The sequence below is a fragment of the Borostomias antarcticus genome (assembly GCF_949987555.1).
Source record: "Borostomias antarcticus genome assembly, chromosome: 6".
In the NCBI taxonomy this organism is placed as follows: domain Eukaryota; kingdom Metazoa; phylum Chordata; class Actinopteri; order Stomiiformes; family Stomiidae; genus Borostomias; species Borostomias antarcticus.
The window spans coordinates 7,786,106-7,805,307 of NC_140239.1; the positions used below are offsets into that span (position 1 = coordinate 7,786,106).

The 19,202-nt window shown below is 46.4% G+C and overlaps 1 protein-coding gene across 1 annotated transcript; it reads left to right on the forward strand.

Annotated features, from left to right (window-relative positions):
* Positions 1–2,171: 2,171 nt before the first annotated feature.
* On the forward strand, positions 2,172–13,045 carry rapgef1a (Rap guanine nucleotide exchange factor (GEF) 1a; the record flags this gene model as incomplete). The annotated part of the gene is made up of 22 exons (XM_084439669.1): positions 2,172–2,199; positions 2,679–2,824; positions 2,967–3,142; positions 3,676–3,839; positions 3,950–4,133; positions 4,749–4,869; positions 4,955–5,177; positions 5,825–6,025; positions 7,028–7,200; positions 7,447–7,529; positions 7,620–7,701; positions 7,852–7,927; positions 8,327–8,417; positions 8,734–8,820; positions 10,122–10,310; positions 10,428–10,512; positions 10,905–10,999; positions 11,107–11,185; positions 11,281–11,382; positions 11,541–11,644; positions 12,545–12,673; positions 12,898–13,045. The coding sequence occupies 22 exons, from the start codon at positions 2,172–2,174 to the stop codon at positions 13,043–13,045; spliced, it is 2,766 nt and encodes a 921-aa protein (XP_084295795.1).
* Between the last annotated feature and the right edge of the window lie 6,157 nt (positions 13,046–19,202).

Sequence of the window (19,202 nt, forward strand, 5' to 3'; positions counted from 1 at the left end):
TTATGGGATTCATTACTTCTCCCTCAGACAGACTGGGGAGACTGGAGTCTTTCTGGTGGCTGATGGTCTGCAGGTGAAGACGACTACCACACACACACAAACACACACGCAAATACATGTACACACAAATTCAACCACTCACTCACTCATATATATATATATACACACACACGCAAATACATGTACACACAAATTCAACCACTCACTCACTCGTACATACACACACTACTAGAGATATACATGTTATTGTATTTGCAGTCCTAAATTAGCCTATATTCTTTACACATTGATTGATTTCGATTATTTCAAGTCCATTCGGTGGATACAGCAGATGAAAGGACAAGACACTTAAAAGCTGGTATATGTCTTTAGATCATCCACATAATGAGAACATTCACTATCTGAATAGAAATTCTTCATCCTTCTTGATGTGTGTCTTAACGGTTAGTTAGTCTGTCATATTCCCACCGAGTGTGTGAGTGGAGGGAGAATACGGAAGCTTGCATCCCAATGAGTAGCAAGGTTCAGGATTCGTTTTGATGGGAAATCTATTTGAATATCTTTCAAGCTGATATCCCATGCACATATCTCGTTAACATAAGTTCTAACACACACACACACACTGCATCACACACACACACTGCATCTGCATACTGCCCGTTAAATTATGTATTGATTGATGAGTTTTGCTGTTGCAGTGCTGTGGGTATGTGTGGGTGTCTGTGTGTGTGTGTGTATGCGTGCGTGCATGTTTGTGCGTGTGTGTACGCGTGTGCATTTGTGTTTGTGCTTGCATGCGTGTGTGTGTGTGTGTGACAGGCTGATGGATGTGAGGAAGGCTTCAGCTGTCTGACAGCATCCTGAGGAGGTCACCTATACTCAGACAGGAAGATCCTTAACTTTAGTCTGTCATTGAACATTACTGCACCGAAGTTTGTGTGTGTGTGTGTGTGTGTGTGTGTGTGTGTGTGTGTGTGTGTGTGTGTGTGTGTGTGTGTGTGTGTGTGTGTGTGTGTGTGTGTGTGTGTGTGTGTGTGTGAGAGAGAGAGGGTACAATGGTTTCTAACACAATTAGTACTAGACATACCGCCTAAAAGACTACATCTCTCTTTATTAAGTAATAATACGGATCTCTGATTTTTAAGTGAACAATTACTCTGGGGAGGAGTGAGTGTTGCCAGTTGGTAAAACTTTTTCATTGGCGTTTCTTGGTATGAGTATCAACTATAGTGTGTAAAAGATCCCGAAAAACTATTAAAGTACAGCATGATGTCTCTATCACCCTTCCTCAACTTGTCTCTCTCCCCCCTACCCCCGTCACCCTTCCTGACCTTGCCTCTCTCTTTTTCCCCTCTCTCTCTCTGTCTCTCTCCCTCCCTCCCTGCCTCTCTTTCTCTCTCATGTAAATTCTCTTTGAGGAACAAGCTGAGGCGCGATCGTGCCCAGGCTGAGTAATTGTCATTTATATTTCAGACGCACTCGCACACAGACACGCACAAACACACAGACACACTCGCTCAAACGCACAGACACACACGCACAGCCTTTTAGGCTGGAGGCTGTGCGGATTTATTAGGGAAGATGCTATGGAATCAGGCAGTCTATGGGGAGAGCTTATAGAACAAAATCAGATTCAGATCTTTATTTGGCACATGCAAACGTGTGGTGAGATTTACTGTCATCTGCATTTACATGTATGGTGATGGTTATAATATACATATTATAGACTAGATATGTGGCACTGTGTACTACAATTTGTATAGTGACACTGTATAAACTAGCTAGTATAATCAAATGACCAACAGACTCGATTGTCTGAATGACGCACCTTTGCTTGTGGGACAACTTCAACGTGTATAGAGAGGGATTCCGTGGGTAGATACAGAGCGCCATCTAGTGGTAAAACAGTTCGACAGCCGCCTGCACGGACTTGGCGTTTTATGTTTGTGCGCAGGCGCAGCCGCATCTATAGCATCAGCAGCCCGACTGGGAGGGCGGCGATGTTTGACTTACGGAACTAGAAACTTTAAACTTCTTGCTAGTCTAACTGTCCAACGGAGAGTCCTGAGTTCCTAACTATTAGCTAAAAGCTAACTATTTCGTACATCAACAGTATGGGACTAAAATAATAATAAATTCCGATTGAACTATCTCCAATCTCGTCTGTGAATATGTCGGGGAAGATAGAGAGCAAGCACGGTAAACTTTGCCTGAAATTTATATTTGTCACATCCGTGTTCTTTAACTATGAAGCTAACTCTACAGTAATGTATGTGTGTCTGTGTGTACAGTAATAGTTTAGCCTTTAACTTTGCAAGCTACAATAAATAACAAACTGTATTGTCATAAGCAGGGGTATTGGAGGGTAAACCCAAGTAAACTCAGTTTACCCACCTCTTTAAAGTGAGGCTGAGAGTTTACTCACCTATTTTCGGATCAACTGTATTAATCAATGGAGGATAAATACTGTGGGTAAACTGCACTGGTCAGAGTTTATCCACCTCTGTATATACCACTACACCTAAACAGTCAATTGCTTTGTGATTTTGCTTTGTGAGTGTGTATTAAGGGTGTGTCAATATGTGTTATTTTGTATAGACATACTCTCCCTCCTCTCCTACATCCCTCTCTCTCCATCCATCTCCCGGTCTGTGTGACGTTGTTTCTCTCTCCCTCAGATTCCCCGCGCTCCCAGCTGTCCTCCTTCACGACCAAGCTGAAGGACAAGTTCCACTCTCCCAAGGTCAGACGGTCGAACAAGTGTGTCAGCAGACCTCTCGAAGTACCTGTCCAAAAGACTGCACCGAAGCCGGACAACAACAAGGTGTGTGATTGTGTGCGCGTTTGCATCTTATTTTGTCAATAATCTAGGCTATATGTGGATTAAAAGTGAGTCGATGGTGTGTGCGTGTGTGTGTTTGTGTGTGCGTGTGTTTGTGTGTGTGTGTGCGCATGTGTGTGGGTAGTGTCTAAGTCAGCTAGAGGAGCAGGAGAAGGATGCGGTCAGCGCTTTGAGGTATTTCAAGACCATCGTGGACAAGATGGTGCTGGACAGGAGAGTTCTGGAAATGTTGCCTGGTTCTGCCAGCCAGGTTCTGGAGGCAGTTCTACCTCTGGTCCAGCTAGAAGCCATACAGCCCTGGTGAGGCTGACACTGCACCCTACCTTGATCCCTGACCCCTGGGCAGTGACCCTAACCCTTACCACTTTACCCTGACTCCTATCCCCTACCTCCTAACACTGACCCCTACCTCCTAACTCTGACCCCTATCTCCTAACTCCTAACCCCTACCTCCTAACAATGACCCTACCTCCTAACTCCTACCTCCTAACACTGACCCCTACCTCCAAACTCTGACTCCTACCTCCTAACACTTACCCCTACCTCTTAACTCTAACCCCTACCTTCTAACACTGACTCCTACCTCCTAACTGCTAACACTTACTCTTATATCCTAACTACTAACACTGACCCTTACCTCCTCCTTGTACTTTTTAAAATCTTTTTCGTTCTTACATATATTGTATTTTATATTTGCACTGTCCTGTCCTGCACCCTGTCTAATGTTGGCTCCATGAGTGTATGCACCATCGACCTAAACAAATTCCTAGTATGTGTAAACCATGGCAATGAACTGATCTTAATCTGAATCTCCTAACTGCTGCCCCCTTTAGCTCAGCGGTGTCTGCCTGCCTGGCCTGTATCTACCAGAGCCTGGCCAACCTCATCCGCTGGTCCGACCAAATCCTACTGAACGGAACCAGACTGGACGACAAAGAAACCATGGGTACTGTTACCACGGTGATCAAAGCTGTGCTGGATGGCGTCAAGGTAACCCGTACGCCCGTATGCCTTGCCACGGTTACCCTCCGAGGAAATTACCATAATGACATTGTACAGTGACTTCCTGTCTACCAGTATGACCGCATTGTTACTTCCTGTCCCCAGGAGCTGGTCAGGCTGACCAGGGAACCACAGGAGGAAACGTTGAAGACACCTCCAGTCAAACCAACCCCAATCCCAACCCCAACCACAGCCCCAACCCCAACCCCAACCCCAACCCCAGCCCCGGCCTCAACCTATCCAGAACACACCCCCTCTACCACAACTTCAGAAGCAGAGGCAGCTGCCCGTGAGGGAGAAGACAGGGGGAGTATGACCCTGACGACAACGTGTCTCCAGTCATCTGCCCAGTCCCTGAGGAAGGAGCCCCCTCCGCCTAAACCCCCTCTCCTCGGCGTGAACACGTCAGAAAACGGGTAGGAATGTTGTCTGGACATAGATGCCCTCTACTCCCTCCCTCTCACTAGAGGCTAGTTGTTGTAGACGACCTGAAGCCCCAGCCATCACTCACCAGTGCTTGGCTTGACTTGCTGGAACGCACGGCGGTGTGGCCGCGCAGATGTTCAGTCGTGTTAATAGTTCTCGTGGGTGCTGTTGTGTCAGAGGGAGAACAGAGCAGCAGAGTGAGGTGTGAAAGAGGAGGCTTCCTCTGAGCGAGCCGTTTCTGAGAACTGGCTGGGGAGCTCTCTCACACACACACACACACACCCGCGGGCGGGCACACACACAAACACACACGCATCCGCGGGTTCACGCAAACGCACACATAGGTGCACACCCGCAGGCACACACACAACACAAACCTTGGAGTCTAAATGTGTCCTTCGAGTCTAAATAAAGGTTATTGAATTGAAACCTAGATGGTGAGGGATGTTTTTGGCTAATGCTGTTCCTTCCCTCCCAGTCCCCCGGCCCTCCCCCCTAAGAGGCGTTCATCGGCCCCCGCTGGCCCCGCCAAGGTAGCAGTGGTGGCCCCTATGAGACGAATCACCTGTATACCCAACAGCATTGGCCTGCATATCCAGGTATACACACACACACACACACACTGGCCTAATTTGCTGCACTACTTTCCCTCGCCGATGTTGACAGTACCTCTGCGTTTCACAGGAGGCGAACTGTGCATCAGAAAGTGTGTGGAAGCATGCGCCGGAGTGCGAGGCGGAGCGTGTGTCGGAGGACAGCGCCGAGTGTGCGTTGGAGCAGCGGTTGTCCGGGGGCGGTCAGCAGTGGGGTGGAGACGCTTCCAGTCTGTCCTCCAGAAGCAGCTCCTGTGACCAGCTGAATCGTCTCTCAGGACATGGACCACACCGCACCAGCACAGAGACTCTGGGTATGAGCTAGGACACACACACACACAAACACACGCACACAACAATACCAGCTGGACGAGTTTGGGAAGGGGGGGCAGGGTCTATTTCTGCTTTTGTGAGAGGAAGTGATGCGTGCTGGGGCTTCCTTCCTCACCAGGGCACAGTGTTGTGCAAGGATCAGATAGAACAGACAGACAGACATGCAGACAGATAGGAAGACAGGCATCTGTAGAGGATGTATATATATAGAGCTATGTTCAGATAGAACAGAACCGGGGTCTGTAGGAGGATAGGGTCTCCAGATAGAACAGAAATGCGCCCGATCTGGGATATCATCTAAGTCCGACAGCCTAACACATTATCTGATTGATGATTAACTAAAATAGATCTTTTTTTTCTTTTTTTTGCATTTTCATTATCTACTCTGTTATCAGTAACATAATAATAATAATAATAATTGTGTGTGTGTGTGTGTGTGTGTTCCCTCTAGACACAGCCAGTGACCCGTATGATTCAGACTATGACTTCCTGCAGCAGGACATGTCCTGTGTGGACGCCCTCCCCCCTCTAGGGGGCGTTCTCAGCCCTGTGGCTGAGGCCAACAACCACGAGCCCTCCTCTTTCTCCTTTCTCCAGCCCTCCTCCCCCCCCACACCCCCTCCTCCAGCCCTGCCGGAGAAGAAGCGGCGTGGCCACGCCCCCCAAAATCAAGCCCCCCCAGAGCGCCGCCTTTCTCTCTATGACAACGTGAACCAGGACGAAGCCACCATGCCATCCTTCTCCCTCTTCATCCCTCTGTTTCCCAGCATGCACCAGGAGGACGGCCCCCCTCTTAGCCCGCCCCCTCTACCTGAGAAGAGCCGCCACAGTGAGTATTAGACAGACTGTGTGTGTTTGTGTGAGTATTAGACAGACTGTGTGTTTAATTGTGAGTATTAGACAGACTGTGTGTTTGTTTGTTTGTTTGTGTGAGTATTAGACAGTCTGTGTATGTGTTTGTTTGTCTGAGTATTAGACAGACTGTGTGTTTGTGTTTGTGAGTATTAGACAGATGTAGTTTGTTTTTGTGAGTATTAAACTGTTTGTGTGAGTATTAGACAGACTGTGTGTTTGTGTGAGTATTGGACAGACTGTATGTGTTTGTTTGTGTGAGTATTGGACAGACTGTATGTGTTTGTTTGTGTGAGTATTAGACACTTTAGCTGTGTTCGGAATCGCTCCCTATTCACTATATAGTGCACTATATAGGGCGTCAGACATTTTGTTTGTAGTGTCCGAATTCTCCACGGAATTTTCGTTCCCTATATAGTCCACTATTTATTACCCACAATTCACCTTGATTTGCAGGGAACAGTGCATGTACCCTACATTTTCTCCGTTCCCTAGGTAGTTCACTACATGGTGAACCCTATATAGGGAATAGGAAGTGAGGGAGCGATTCCGAACACAGCTTATGTGTTTGTTTGTGTGAGTATTAGACAGACTGTGTGTTTGTTTGTGTGAGTATTAGACAGAATGTGTTTGTGTGTGAGAGTATTAGACAGACTGTGTGTGTTTGTGTATTAGATAGACTGTGTTTGTTTGTGTGAGTATTAGACTGTGAATGTGTTTGTGAGTATTAGACAGAATGTGTTTGTTTGTGTTTGTGTGAGTATTAGACAGACTGTGTTTGTGTGAGTATTAGACAGACTGTGTTTGTGTGAGTATTAGACAGACTGTGTTTGTGTGAGTATTAGACAGACTGTCTATGCGTTTGCTTGTGGCAGTATTGTAAGCAGCTCACTGTGTGGGTGTATTTTTGTTCTGAAACCCTTTCTTTCTCTCTCTCTCCATCCCTCCCTCTCTCCCCCACTCCATCTGTCCCTCCTAGTAAAGAACTACATGCATTTCATGGAGGACTACTGCGAGCCCCAACCCTCCCAGTTCTACCAGAGCAGCCAGAGCCAGAGCGTCTACCAGCTGAGGAACCGCCACTTCCAGGAGGCCTACCAGCTCAAACACACTCTGCCACCGCCTGCCCTGCCGCCCAAACAGAGACAGCTGGTGGGGTGCACGATACCCATCATCCTACACACACACACACACACACGCTCTTACACACACACACACGCTCACACACATGCTCACACACACACACGCTCACACACACACACACACTCACACACACGCTCTCACACACACACACACACACACACAATGAAGTGTCTTGGGTGCAGGAGAGTAGGGGCAGGTTTCTGGGGCAGGTTCTGCTGGCTCACGTTGTTGTTGTTGTTGTTGTTGTCTTCTTAGGACACCTGTGCCACGGAGGACTGTCCGGAAATGCAGAGTTTAGACAATCCTCAGTGTACCAACCTGGACCTGGCAGAGGACTGGTGAGACCACATACACACACACACACACACACTTAGATCACAAACATACTTGGACACCTTGTTGTGATGCTGCTCTGACTTTGTCCTCAGTGATCTCAGCAGTCTGGAGCAGGAGGACCTCTCTCTGGTCAACCACTCCGAGATCATGTCCCAGATCACCCTCAAACAGGAGGTAACCCCTGACCTTTAACCCCTAACCTCTTAACCCTTAAACCTCATAGATCGTATGAAGCAGAAGGCCTGCAGGATCTTCTCCCCCAACACAGAGATATATGGTATTGTCATGGTGATGTCAGAGTAACTTTATGTCCATCTGTATAAGAATGACGACGGTCCAGATGTGCGAGCAGGATCACGTGACATCCTATTGGTCCTCGCCACGGAAACAGACCATGAAGGTACATGTTGACTAGTGGATATGAAACAGTTCTGTACCTTTAAGCCTAATTTATGCTTCTTGAAAAGTGTTGCTCAACAAATGTCGCTCGACATGTTGCATTTATGCTTCGGGCGACACTTTGCGTCGTCTCTATGGAAACAATCAGCTTGTCATTCTTTTGCGCATTTGTTGTCATTCTGAGAGAAGCGGCTTTCTGAGGGAAAGAGTTTAATTTGAGGTAAAGAGGTTGTTCAGAGAGCGGTTTTCATTGTGGTTTGTTTTCATTCTGATCGGGAAAGATTCCCTTCCACGAATTCCGCAGTACTTGGGCATATGTGAAGGGGCAGGGATGAATTGTATAGATGGGGATATCTCCTCACAAGCTCAGATCAGGTTTTGATCTTCTGTGTTCTTCCAGATGTGGTAATGTACAGTGAGGCCTTCCTCACCACCTACAGAACCTTCATCACTCCTGAGGACCTCATCAAGAAGCTGCACTTTAGATATCCTCCATAGAAATACATTAAATAGATAAATACCTCTAGAAGTAGATACAGTACATATACAGTACATATTTTTAATACTAGTCCCGAGATATATACTGTAGATCCTTCATAGAAATATATTACATAGATCCTAGATATCTCTAGGAGATACAGTATGCATATTTTATATGCTACACCCGAAATATACACCATAGATATCTTTCATAGAAATGTAAAGCTCTGATATCCCTTGATACAGAGATAAACTGTTCTGTATAGATTATTGTGTACATGTCCTCTGTGAGGAGGGTCTGGCTCCTTGACGCTGAAGCACATACAGCCGGTTCTGCCACAGCCCGGACGGTAGCAGGAAGACGGTCAGCCAGAACAGCTTCTGCCTCCTGGTCCGCGTCGTAGACGAGCTCTGGTAGGTCCACTAACCCAGATCCATACAGCTGGTATCTCGCTCGCTTGTAGAGTAGTGTGTAAGTTAGCGGATAACTGTAGGCCTGCTAGTTCTGATTAAGTTTCTAGTCCGACTCACCAGATGTAGGTTTTGGAGATAAGGCTTGTCATTGGGTTTATCACTGACCAATCAGTGACGACGGAGATTCTCTCTCTCTCTGGCCAATCAGATTCAATCCAGATTCCTCCCCTTCTGCTATCTGAGTGTTACCGTTTTCAAAGTCCCCGTCACTACATGAAGACCAGCTCAGTGGCCTTGTGGTTAGAGTGTCCTGAGATTGGTAGGTTGGGGGTTCGATCCCCGGTCGAGTCATAACTAAGACTATAAAAAATGGCACTCGGCATGGGAGTAAGTCCCTGCGACACACTAGTGTCATGTCCAGTGGGTGTACTTGTATATCAAGCTGCCTCACACTAAGGAATCAGGAGATAGGCTCCTGCCCTATGGGCCACTAGGCTCGAGAACCCGCTACCTACTTACTTACTTCACTACGTGAAACAACAACAACCTGGCAACCGCTCTGCCCAAGACGATTGTGATTGTTTTAAAGAAATACAGCGTTTTTTTCTCCAAATGGTAATGAATGCAGCCAGACTTTTCTCCAGTGCTGGCACAGTGTGACTGTAAACAAAGTGTGAAGATAGGTCTGACTATGCAAGACTTAAAGGTTCTACTGCTGTTCCTTTCTACTCTCTCCCTCCCACCTCTCTTCGCCTCTCCCTCCCACCATACTACCTCTCCCTCTCTCTCCTCCCCTCTCCCTCCCACCATACTACCTCTCCCCCTCTCTCTCCTCCCACCATACTACCTCTACTCCCTCTCCCTCCCACCATACTACCTCCCCCCCTCTCTCTCCTCCCACCATACTACCTCTACCCCCTCTCCCTCCCACCATACTACCTCTCTCTCTCTCCTCCCCTCTCCCTCCCACCATACTACCTCTCCCCCTCTCTCTCTTCCCACCATACTACCTCTCCCCCTCTCTCCTCCCACCATACTACCTCTACCCCCTCTCCCTCCCACCATACTACCTCTCTCTCTCCTCCCCTCTCCCTCCCACCATACTACCTCTCCCCCTCTCTCTCCTCCCACCATACTACCTCTACCCCCTCTCCCTCCCACCATACTACCTCTCTCTCTCTCCTCCCCTCTCCCTCCCACCATACTACCTCTCCCCCTCTCTCTCTTCCCACCATACTACCTCTACCCCTCTCTCCCTCCCACCATACTACCTCTCCTCCTCCCCCCTCATCTCATCCCAGTGAGGTAGAGCTGGAGGAGGAGCTACTGCGTATGCTAATGGAGCTGGTGTTCAGGCTGCTGATTGGTGGAGAGCTCAGTCTGGCCCGCCGCCTCCGCTCCAACATCCTGGGTAAGCTGGAGCAGCGGAGGACGCTGCTGAGCACCACCCTGTCCCTCCGCCCGCTGGCCGCACGCGGCGTGGCCGCCAGGTACGCAAACACACACAGACACACACAAGCTACATACACAAGGTACCCCAAAGTGTACAGGCCACATCCTCTCCTGACCCTCTCTCCCCTCTCTACCCCCCCCCCCTCTCCTCTCAGGCCAGGAACGCTGAATGACTTCCGTAGCCTTGAAATCGCTGAGCAGCTCACACTGCTAGACGCTGAGCTCTTCTACAAGATAGAGGTGAGGGACCGCCCCCCATCCTGACCTCACTAACCTGCCTAACCCTAACCTGTCTCTCTCTCTTCCATAACTATATATATACTGCTCAAAAAAATTAAGGGAACACTTACTCACACTTAATCATATCCAGCTCTCAATGGGTTAAGTATTTTGGTTTCCATTGATCGTCATTTTGTTCTCGGCGAATTGCACAATGTAATCAATAAAGATTTTCAACTTAAGTTATTTTGTTCATGGAGATCCGCAATGATGATTGATGACTGGTGTTCCCTTAATTTCTTGGAGCAGTGTAGTTATAGGCTACTGTCTCTTGGCACATAAATAAGTTGTCTCTCTAGCTTACCTGTCTCTCTCTAACTTGTCTCTCTTCTGTCTGTCTGTCCGTCTGTCAGATCCCTGAGGTGCTGCTCTGGGCCAAAGAGCAGAATGAGGAGAGGAGTCCCAACCTGACACAGTTCACCGAACACTTCAACAACATGTCCTACTGGTCCGTCTGACTGACTCCTGTGTCTGCCTCTGCGTGTGCATCTGTCTGTCAGTCTTGGAAATCTGTCTGTCTGTCTCGCTGTTTAACCGTCCGTCTGTGTCCTTCAGGGTGCGTTCTGTCATCATGTTGCAGGAGAGAGCCCAGGACAGGGAGAAGCTTCTCCTCAAATTCATCAAAGTCATGAAGGTATGTCGACACACAATGATTATTCGTTCAAAGAGCTGCTCAATCAAGACGCCTTTTAACCGGAGAGACTGTAATTCCCTCCCTGCTTTAAACAGCACTTACGGAAGCTGAACAATTTCAACTCCTACCTGGCCATATTGTCAGCCTTGGACTCCGCCCCCTTACGAAGACTGGAGTGGCAGAAACAAACATCTGAGGTGAGCTGGGCTGGAGGTCCAATATGAATTTGTCTTGGCCAGGTGCACCAATCAGAACTGAGCTTGGTCAGGTAAGGGGGCGGCTGTTCTCAGAGTTAAGGGGGGGAGGGGGCGGTATGGCCTTGTCTGAATGTGTGTGTGTGTCTGTTTGTTCTCAGAGTTTACAGGAATACTGCTCCCTGATAGACAGCTCCTGTTCCTTCAGAGCCTACAGAACAGCACTGGCCGAAGTCCAGCCGACATACCCATGTATACCCTACCTGTAAGTACCCATGTATACCCTACCTGTAAGTACCCATGTACACTCTACCTGTAAGTACCCATGTATACCCTACCTGTAAGTACCCATGTATACCCTACCTGTAAGTACCCATGTATACCCTACCTGTAAGTACCCATGTATACTCTACCTGTAAGTACCCATGTATACCCTACCTGTAAGTACCCATGTTTACCCTACCTGTAAGTACCCATGTATACCCTACCTGTAAGTACCCATGTATACTCTACCTGTAAGTACCCATGTATACTCTACCTGTAAGTACCCATGTATACTCTACCTGTAAGTACCCATGTATACCCTACCTGTAAGTACCCATGTATACCCTACCTGTACGTACCCATGTACAGGTGCATCTCAGAAAATTAGAATATTGTGGAAAGTTCATAATTTTCTGTAATATAATTCAAAAAGTGAAACATTCATATATTATAGATTCATTACACATGAAGTGAAATATTTCAAGGCTGATTGCCTCCATGCCACGTTCCACGTTGATGCAGTCATTTGTGCCACATACTGAACATACTCTACAATCATAAAGATTAAAACAAAAAAAGGCTTGAAATATTTCACTTTGTGTAATGGATCTAGAATACATTAAAGTTTTACTTTTTGAATGAAATTATGGAAAATAATGAACTTTTTTTCACAATATTCAAATTTTTTGGGATGGACCTATATACCCTACTTGTACTGCAAGTACCCATATATACCCTACCTGGAAGTATACGTAAAACCTGTTGGTACTCTTACTATGACATGATTGGTTCTACAACCTTTTGAAATGCATGTTTAATTCTGATTCAAATACAGGCAAAATGTCAAATATTTATAGTACCCGTCTGCCGGCCTTTATGCGTCTCTCTCCTGTCCATCCAGGGGTCTGATCCTGCAGGACTTGACATTTGTCCACCTGGGGAACCCGGACCTGCTGGAGGGGAAGGTCAACTTCTCCAAGCGCTGGCAGCAGTTCAACATCCTGGACAGCATGAAGTGCTTCCAGCAAGGGTACGTACAGGATCTCTCTCCTACTTTACAGTGTCCCAACTCCCAGTGGTTACTGCAAACAGGAACCACCCCTCATTGGTTTCTGTAAACAGGAACCCATACATCACTGGTCACTGCATAAAAAGGAACTACAGGACTTTGTCTAAAATGTTCAAGATGTGTTGAGCAGAGCTTGTTTACATTCATGTGTGTGTGTGTGTGTACCTGTGGGTTTCTCTCTGCAGGCATTACGACTTCAAACACAATGACGACATTGTCTCCTTCTTCAACGACTTCAGTGACCACCTAGCAGAGGAGGCCCTGTGGGAGCTCTCTCTGAAGATCAAACCTCGCAACACCATACGGCGCCCCGAGCAGCAGGACCGGACCTAGAGCTTCTGCCACTGAATGGCCTGCTCTGGAGTACGGGACCAGATGGAGAATAACGTCACATGAATTGGATTTGAGTCAGTATGGAGTCACAGATTTGAACATTCATTTGGACTTGAACATATGTGACTCAAGACTTTAACTTGGCTCGAGACTTGAACATAATGTGACTGAGAGTGTGGTGACTCAATATATAAATTAGGGCTGACAAAAATGAAGTTTACTGTAGATATCTAATCTGGCTCACCCAGGCACATGTGCAGAGCCTGGACTTCTAGCCTCCCAGACCCATTTCAGTGGAAGGGAGTTCTTGCCTTTACAGACAAATGTCAAAACAACAGTTTAACAAAACGTGACGCCAACGGAGCAAGTTGATAAGTCAAACTTTTGCCAAATCCAGTTGGGAGAACAGTGAAAATGTATTTTCCACTGAGAAACTCTGATAGTGCATACTGTTTTCTTGTTTCATTGTTTTTATAGTCTATTTCTTCAATAACTGCACTTATGGCTGTTTATTCTACTAATGTTAACGCTCGGGAGACGCCATAACTGTTTTGCCAGCAGCGGCCGATATTTCACGTCATGAACTACTGTATGGGAACCAATCAGGTACTGCGTTCCACTGGGGTAGAGTACAGCAGTTAGAATGCAGACCCCGATTGGCCCGGTTATCCTGCAATTTCTGGAAATTTATGTGGATACGAGGCCCAGTCTATATTGCAAAAATATAACTTTTTTTTTTTTTTGCAAGAAAAACTGGCTTCCAGGCTAGAAGATAAAACGTGAGGACTCATAACTTGTGACTCGCCTTGGTAAATTGACAACAAAGCACCACTAATACTGTATATTAGTTGTCTGTACTTCAATGGTGCAATGGTTTTTCATAATATTATAATAGAATGAGAGGGATAAGCGAGTCACACTGAGGATAATACAGGAGCTAATTCTCCTGCCAAACGGAGTTGTTGGTTATACGTACTTATCATGGAATCATAAGAATTCTTTTGTCAGAATTGTGTTTGTATGATGTGCTGAATGTGTGGTCGGTGGCAATTTGTTTAGTAGGCTATCATATTTAGTCTGACTGCGGTTTCTGTGAAAACGTCCCTTCAGAGCCAATCTTTTGGCCGAAGATTCTGTTCAAGTAAGTGAGAGAAAGGAACACTGGGTGTGACAAGCAAGACCACATCACACATTAAACAAATTTTAATGTTGGGCCACATATAAGAAACAAAACAATTGTATCCTACTTATATGCTTAAGAAGCCACATCCAGGGCCTAGTAGAACTAGTTGTAGAACTCCTAACACAGGTCTGATGATAAAGCAATGAGACGAAACCCAGTCCCTGCTCCAATCCAATGACAATGTGCTACCAGAAATTAGAAAATAAATCATGTAGGATTCTACATCAAAGTGCTTTTAAAATTGAAACAGAAGCAAAGCATTTCCCTGCACTTTTCACACCTTTAAAAAAACAAAACCAAAGGAACAGTAGCTCTCTGTCTCTCTCTGTGTTGTCTACAATTATGTCTCTAAGATCAATACATTTCTGTTGCATGAAAAATGGTGTCTAGAGTTCTGGATATTGACTCTTACCGGAACACTGGTCTCTTTAAACCTCCCAGATAACTAAACCTCTTCCCACACTGTTACGGCCTCTTTCCTGTATGAACACACTGGAGTTTCTTTAAGGCTCCTGTCCCAGTTAAGTTCTTCCCACACTGGTCACAGTGGTACGGCTTCTCTCCTGTATGAACACGCTGGTGTATCTTAAAGTCCCCTGAATAACTGAAGTTCTTCCCACACTGGTCATAGTGGTACGGCTTCTCTCATGTATGAACACGCTGGTGTATCTTAAAGTGTCCTGATTGACTGAAGTTCTTCCCACACTGGTCACAGTGGTACGGCTTCTCACGTGTATGAACACGCTGGTGTCTCTTAAAGTGTCCTGATTTACTGAAGTTCTTCCCACACTGGTCACAGTGGTACGGCTTCTCTCCTGTATGAACACGCTGGTGTATCTTAAAGTCCCCTGACTGACTGAAGTTCTTCCCACACTGGTCACAGTGGTACGGCTTCTCTCCTGTATGAACACGCTGGTGTCTCTTAAAGTCCCCTGACTGACTGAAGTTCTTCCCACACTGGTCACAGTGGTACGGCTTCTCTCGTGTATGAACACGCTGGTGTCTCTTAAAGCCCCCTGATTGACTGAAGTTCTTCCCACACTGGTCACAGTGGTACGGCTTCTCTCGGTTATGAACACGCTGGTGTCTGTCCGTATCTCTCCTGACGGGAGCTGGGGTGAGGGGGGTGTTGGAGGTGGTGATAGGGAGTGATCGAGAGGATGAGAAGAGAGTCTCTGGTCTGATCTCTCCGCTCCTCAACAGAGAGACATAGAGGTTGTCATGGCTCCTCTTGATGTGCTTGTGGAGGTAGATCTGGGAGGTGTAGGAGAATGGGCACTGAGGGCAGGAGAACACCTGAGCCTGGGACAACTCTGACATCATTCCTGGGAGAGCGAGAGAGAACATTAAGAAGTATTCTCACACCTGTAGTTCAAGTTCAAATATAGAGTGATTATATGTAGCTAGTGGGGGAGCTCAAGTGAGGGAGAGCGATAGAGGAGAGATAAGAGCTGTAGAGGAGAGCTACTTGGACAGCAGTTACTACTATGACTAGCAAACCTCTTGTTCTTTCAGCACTAAGGAAAGGGGTGGATGAGAGAGATGGATCGGGAGAAGAGAGAGGGTAGGGGAGAGTGAGGACAGCGACCTGTAGCAGTGCTCTTGTTGTCCCAGAGGTAGTCGAAGTCGATGCCCAGTTCTCTGGCGTACTCCTCTCCGTACCAGACCAGCAGCTCCTCCCCGATAGCCAGCAGCCGACAGCAGCGATACAGGATCCTTCCATGGTACTGAATCGCTACCAGATTCTGCTCTTCCTCATTACGGGCACAGTTCACATACCTGGGGGGGAGGGGCGGGCAATGGTTTCGTTGAGAAAAAAAAGTGAATGAGGGAGGAAGTGACAGGAGGAAAGGGGGATGAAGGAAGAGAGGGAGGGAGAAAAAGTGGGTGAGATGTAGGGAGTGACTGGAGGGGGTAGATAGAAATCATCACAACGCGGGCTTCTCACCTCATCCAGTTGGAGTGTGTCTCTCTCTTAGCGTCGATGTACTCGTCACAGTTTCGGGTCTTGTAGATCTGAGAACACAGAGACGCATTATGTCATCTTACAAAGGAAAAAAACCCTCCTAAGATCATTCTTAGGATCATTCTTGATCTTTTTATGGAACATTTGTTCATGAGGAGCATCAACCCCCCACCCACACACATACGACACAGACACACACATACATCACACACACACCCGCCCTCATACCCACCATCCAGGAGTATCCACTCTCAATGGCCTCCTCCTTCTCCTTCATTTCCCCCTCGTAGGGGCCATAGTGGGTTCCCTTGGCAACAACCTCTCCACAGTTGAAGACCCCCAGCCCTGCCCCGGGTATCTGTGACATCCTGACCTCCAGGCCGGGTGGGAGGGTCAGTCTGGCCCGGTCAGACACCCCCAGGACCACCGGGGTGTCCAGTATGAAGAGGGGAGGACCATGGAGCTCACACTCCTCCATGAAGAAAGACTTGCACTCCTCACAGTCTGGAGAGGACAGGAGAGGGGGGAGGAGAGCGGGGAGAGGGAGAGGAGAATGGGAGGAGAGGGAGATGTAGGCTGAATCCCAATTCACCCCTTGGCCCTACCCCTTAACCCTAACACTTAATTTTGTGTGTTCAGGTTTAGGGGTAGGGTTGCCCCAATCCTCGAGGGTGTCAAGTGGGGCTGGGGATCGAGTCGAATTTCAAGAATCGATTCGATTCCGATTCACAAGGTTCGGAATCGATTATCACGATTCAATTTCGATTCGATTCAATATCGATCTGGTTGATGTTACTAAAACCTTTTTTTTTTTTGCTGTAACCATTTTTGTAATTACATGACTGCCAAGTTATGCAACACATCAATACTAGTCCCAAAAATGAATGAATGAATGAATGAATCATTGAATGAATTAATGAACTATACATTCCTTCATTTATTCATTCATTCATTAAATAAAAGATCGATTGTAAATGGTAAATAAAAGATCATTTGATTCAGAATCGATTAATCGATTTTTTAAACCAAGCCCTAGTGTCAAGTGTAGGGGTAAGGGAGAGGGCAATATAAATCTCAGTTTTGAGGGCTTTCAGACCCACAATTCAAACCAAGGGCTATGAGCAAGGAACAAAAGAATGTCACACATTTCCAAAATACTACTGTTGTTGTGTCACAGAATTTCATTTAAAGATTTTTAGGCTGTAATGTACTTGTTTAAAGTCGCACTGAAACGGACGTTTTAGATCATCTAACTTCCGTAGTTTGACGTATTTCCGACGCAAACAAGCTATGAGGGTGGGACATATGTTTAGAGGAATTTGATTGGAACATTGACAAGTGGACGGGTTTTAAGAACATTAGACAGATTCGATAGAAGGATAGCGTTGATTGACGGGTGGATGTCGTGAGATTATTGGCCTAAAATCTACCTGTTGTCGTCATTGCACGTGACCTACTGTTTTCCAGGAAGTAAGAAATTATATACTCTAATATAAGATTACAACAAAAGTAGAATTTTGTAATTTTTTGGGGCATACATCGTTGAATAGGTGAACACTATGACTAATTATGTGAACCAAAATGGGACACAATGCTTTATTCATTTCAGTGCGACTTTAACTTCAAATCTGTGGTCAATGTATCAAGATAGAGACAATTTGAAAATTTACTCTGACGTTTTCGGAACTAGCTAGCCATCAAGATGACTGGGCGGTCAGCGCTCATGGTACACCACCGACAACAGCCTTATCTCGGCAAATGGTTTCGAAATCTGCTGCTGGCTCTAATGTCTGTGTCGTGGTCTGTAGGCTAACATTCGTCAGACAATCGGTCTCAGAGCAAAAGAAAAGCACAAATGTAGCCTAATATTTTCTTCATTAAGAAATATTCAAAAACTGATAACCATCGTTTAATATATTTTCAATTAAAGACCTTTTCTTTATAACAAGCATAGCCTAGCAAAAAATCGCTATGGCATGTAATGTCTTAGCTAGCAACATTGTTTTAAGGCTGATTTGTGCATGACAGTCCTGCATTTTCACACAATTCCATGTCGCATTTCCCCCCTTTGATAGATACTATATGACTAACACTCGAAATTTAACTAGTCCACCAACAAAGTTCCTGCACTTGTTACCGCTCTGTGCAGACCGGCAGATTAGACTAGAGGACCTACTGATGACGTATCGGCCTTGAAGGGGTGTCCCATTTCATAGGGGGAGATTTCAACCCACTAGCCCTCAACACTCCCTAGGGGCAATGGGTAGGGATAGGGGTAAAAATGAGAAATGGGATTCAGCCGTAGTGTATTAGAGATAAAGAGAGAGGTAGAGATGGAGAGAAAAGGAATAAACGGACAACGAGATGGTAAAAGAGTGTGGCCGTGTCCGAAATGCCTGCTACCTGCTATATAGCAGGCGAGAAGTAGCATGCTATATAGTACCTACTACTCCACAAAAACGATATAGCAGGCGAGAAAAATGTAGCATGCTACTCGAGTCAGGTGACGGGAATGCGTGGGTTACGTCGTTACGCTGAGGCGAAAAGGCGCTAATTTACCCAGACCTCGAACCTGTGGTTAGTTTTCTGTGGTATTTTTATTTCTCCACAACGCCCAGTATATACGCCCGGCATCAAACATCAGGGTATTATTATTATTACACGTTCATGTGAATTTTTAATGAGCGTTCACCGCTCTCCCTGCTGTATTGCATGTCCCTGCATTAGCATTGTTAAGTACCTGCCATCAAATCACGATTCTGTCAAATATATCGTTTCGGAAAAAAAAATATTTATCCAGGCATCTTAGTTTTAACAGTTTCATTATAGCGGAGCAGGTCATATTTGCTCGTTTGTGGTATTTATGTTGTTCACAAGTTCGCGATCGTACAGCCAGGCTACAGAGCTCCAGAAACCGTAGTCATAGTAGAGGACTCTGGGCCGGCCACAATGTAATGCAGCTCGGCTTGGCATAGGGGTTTCTGGAGCTCTGTAGCCTGGCTGTACGA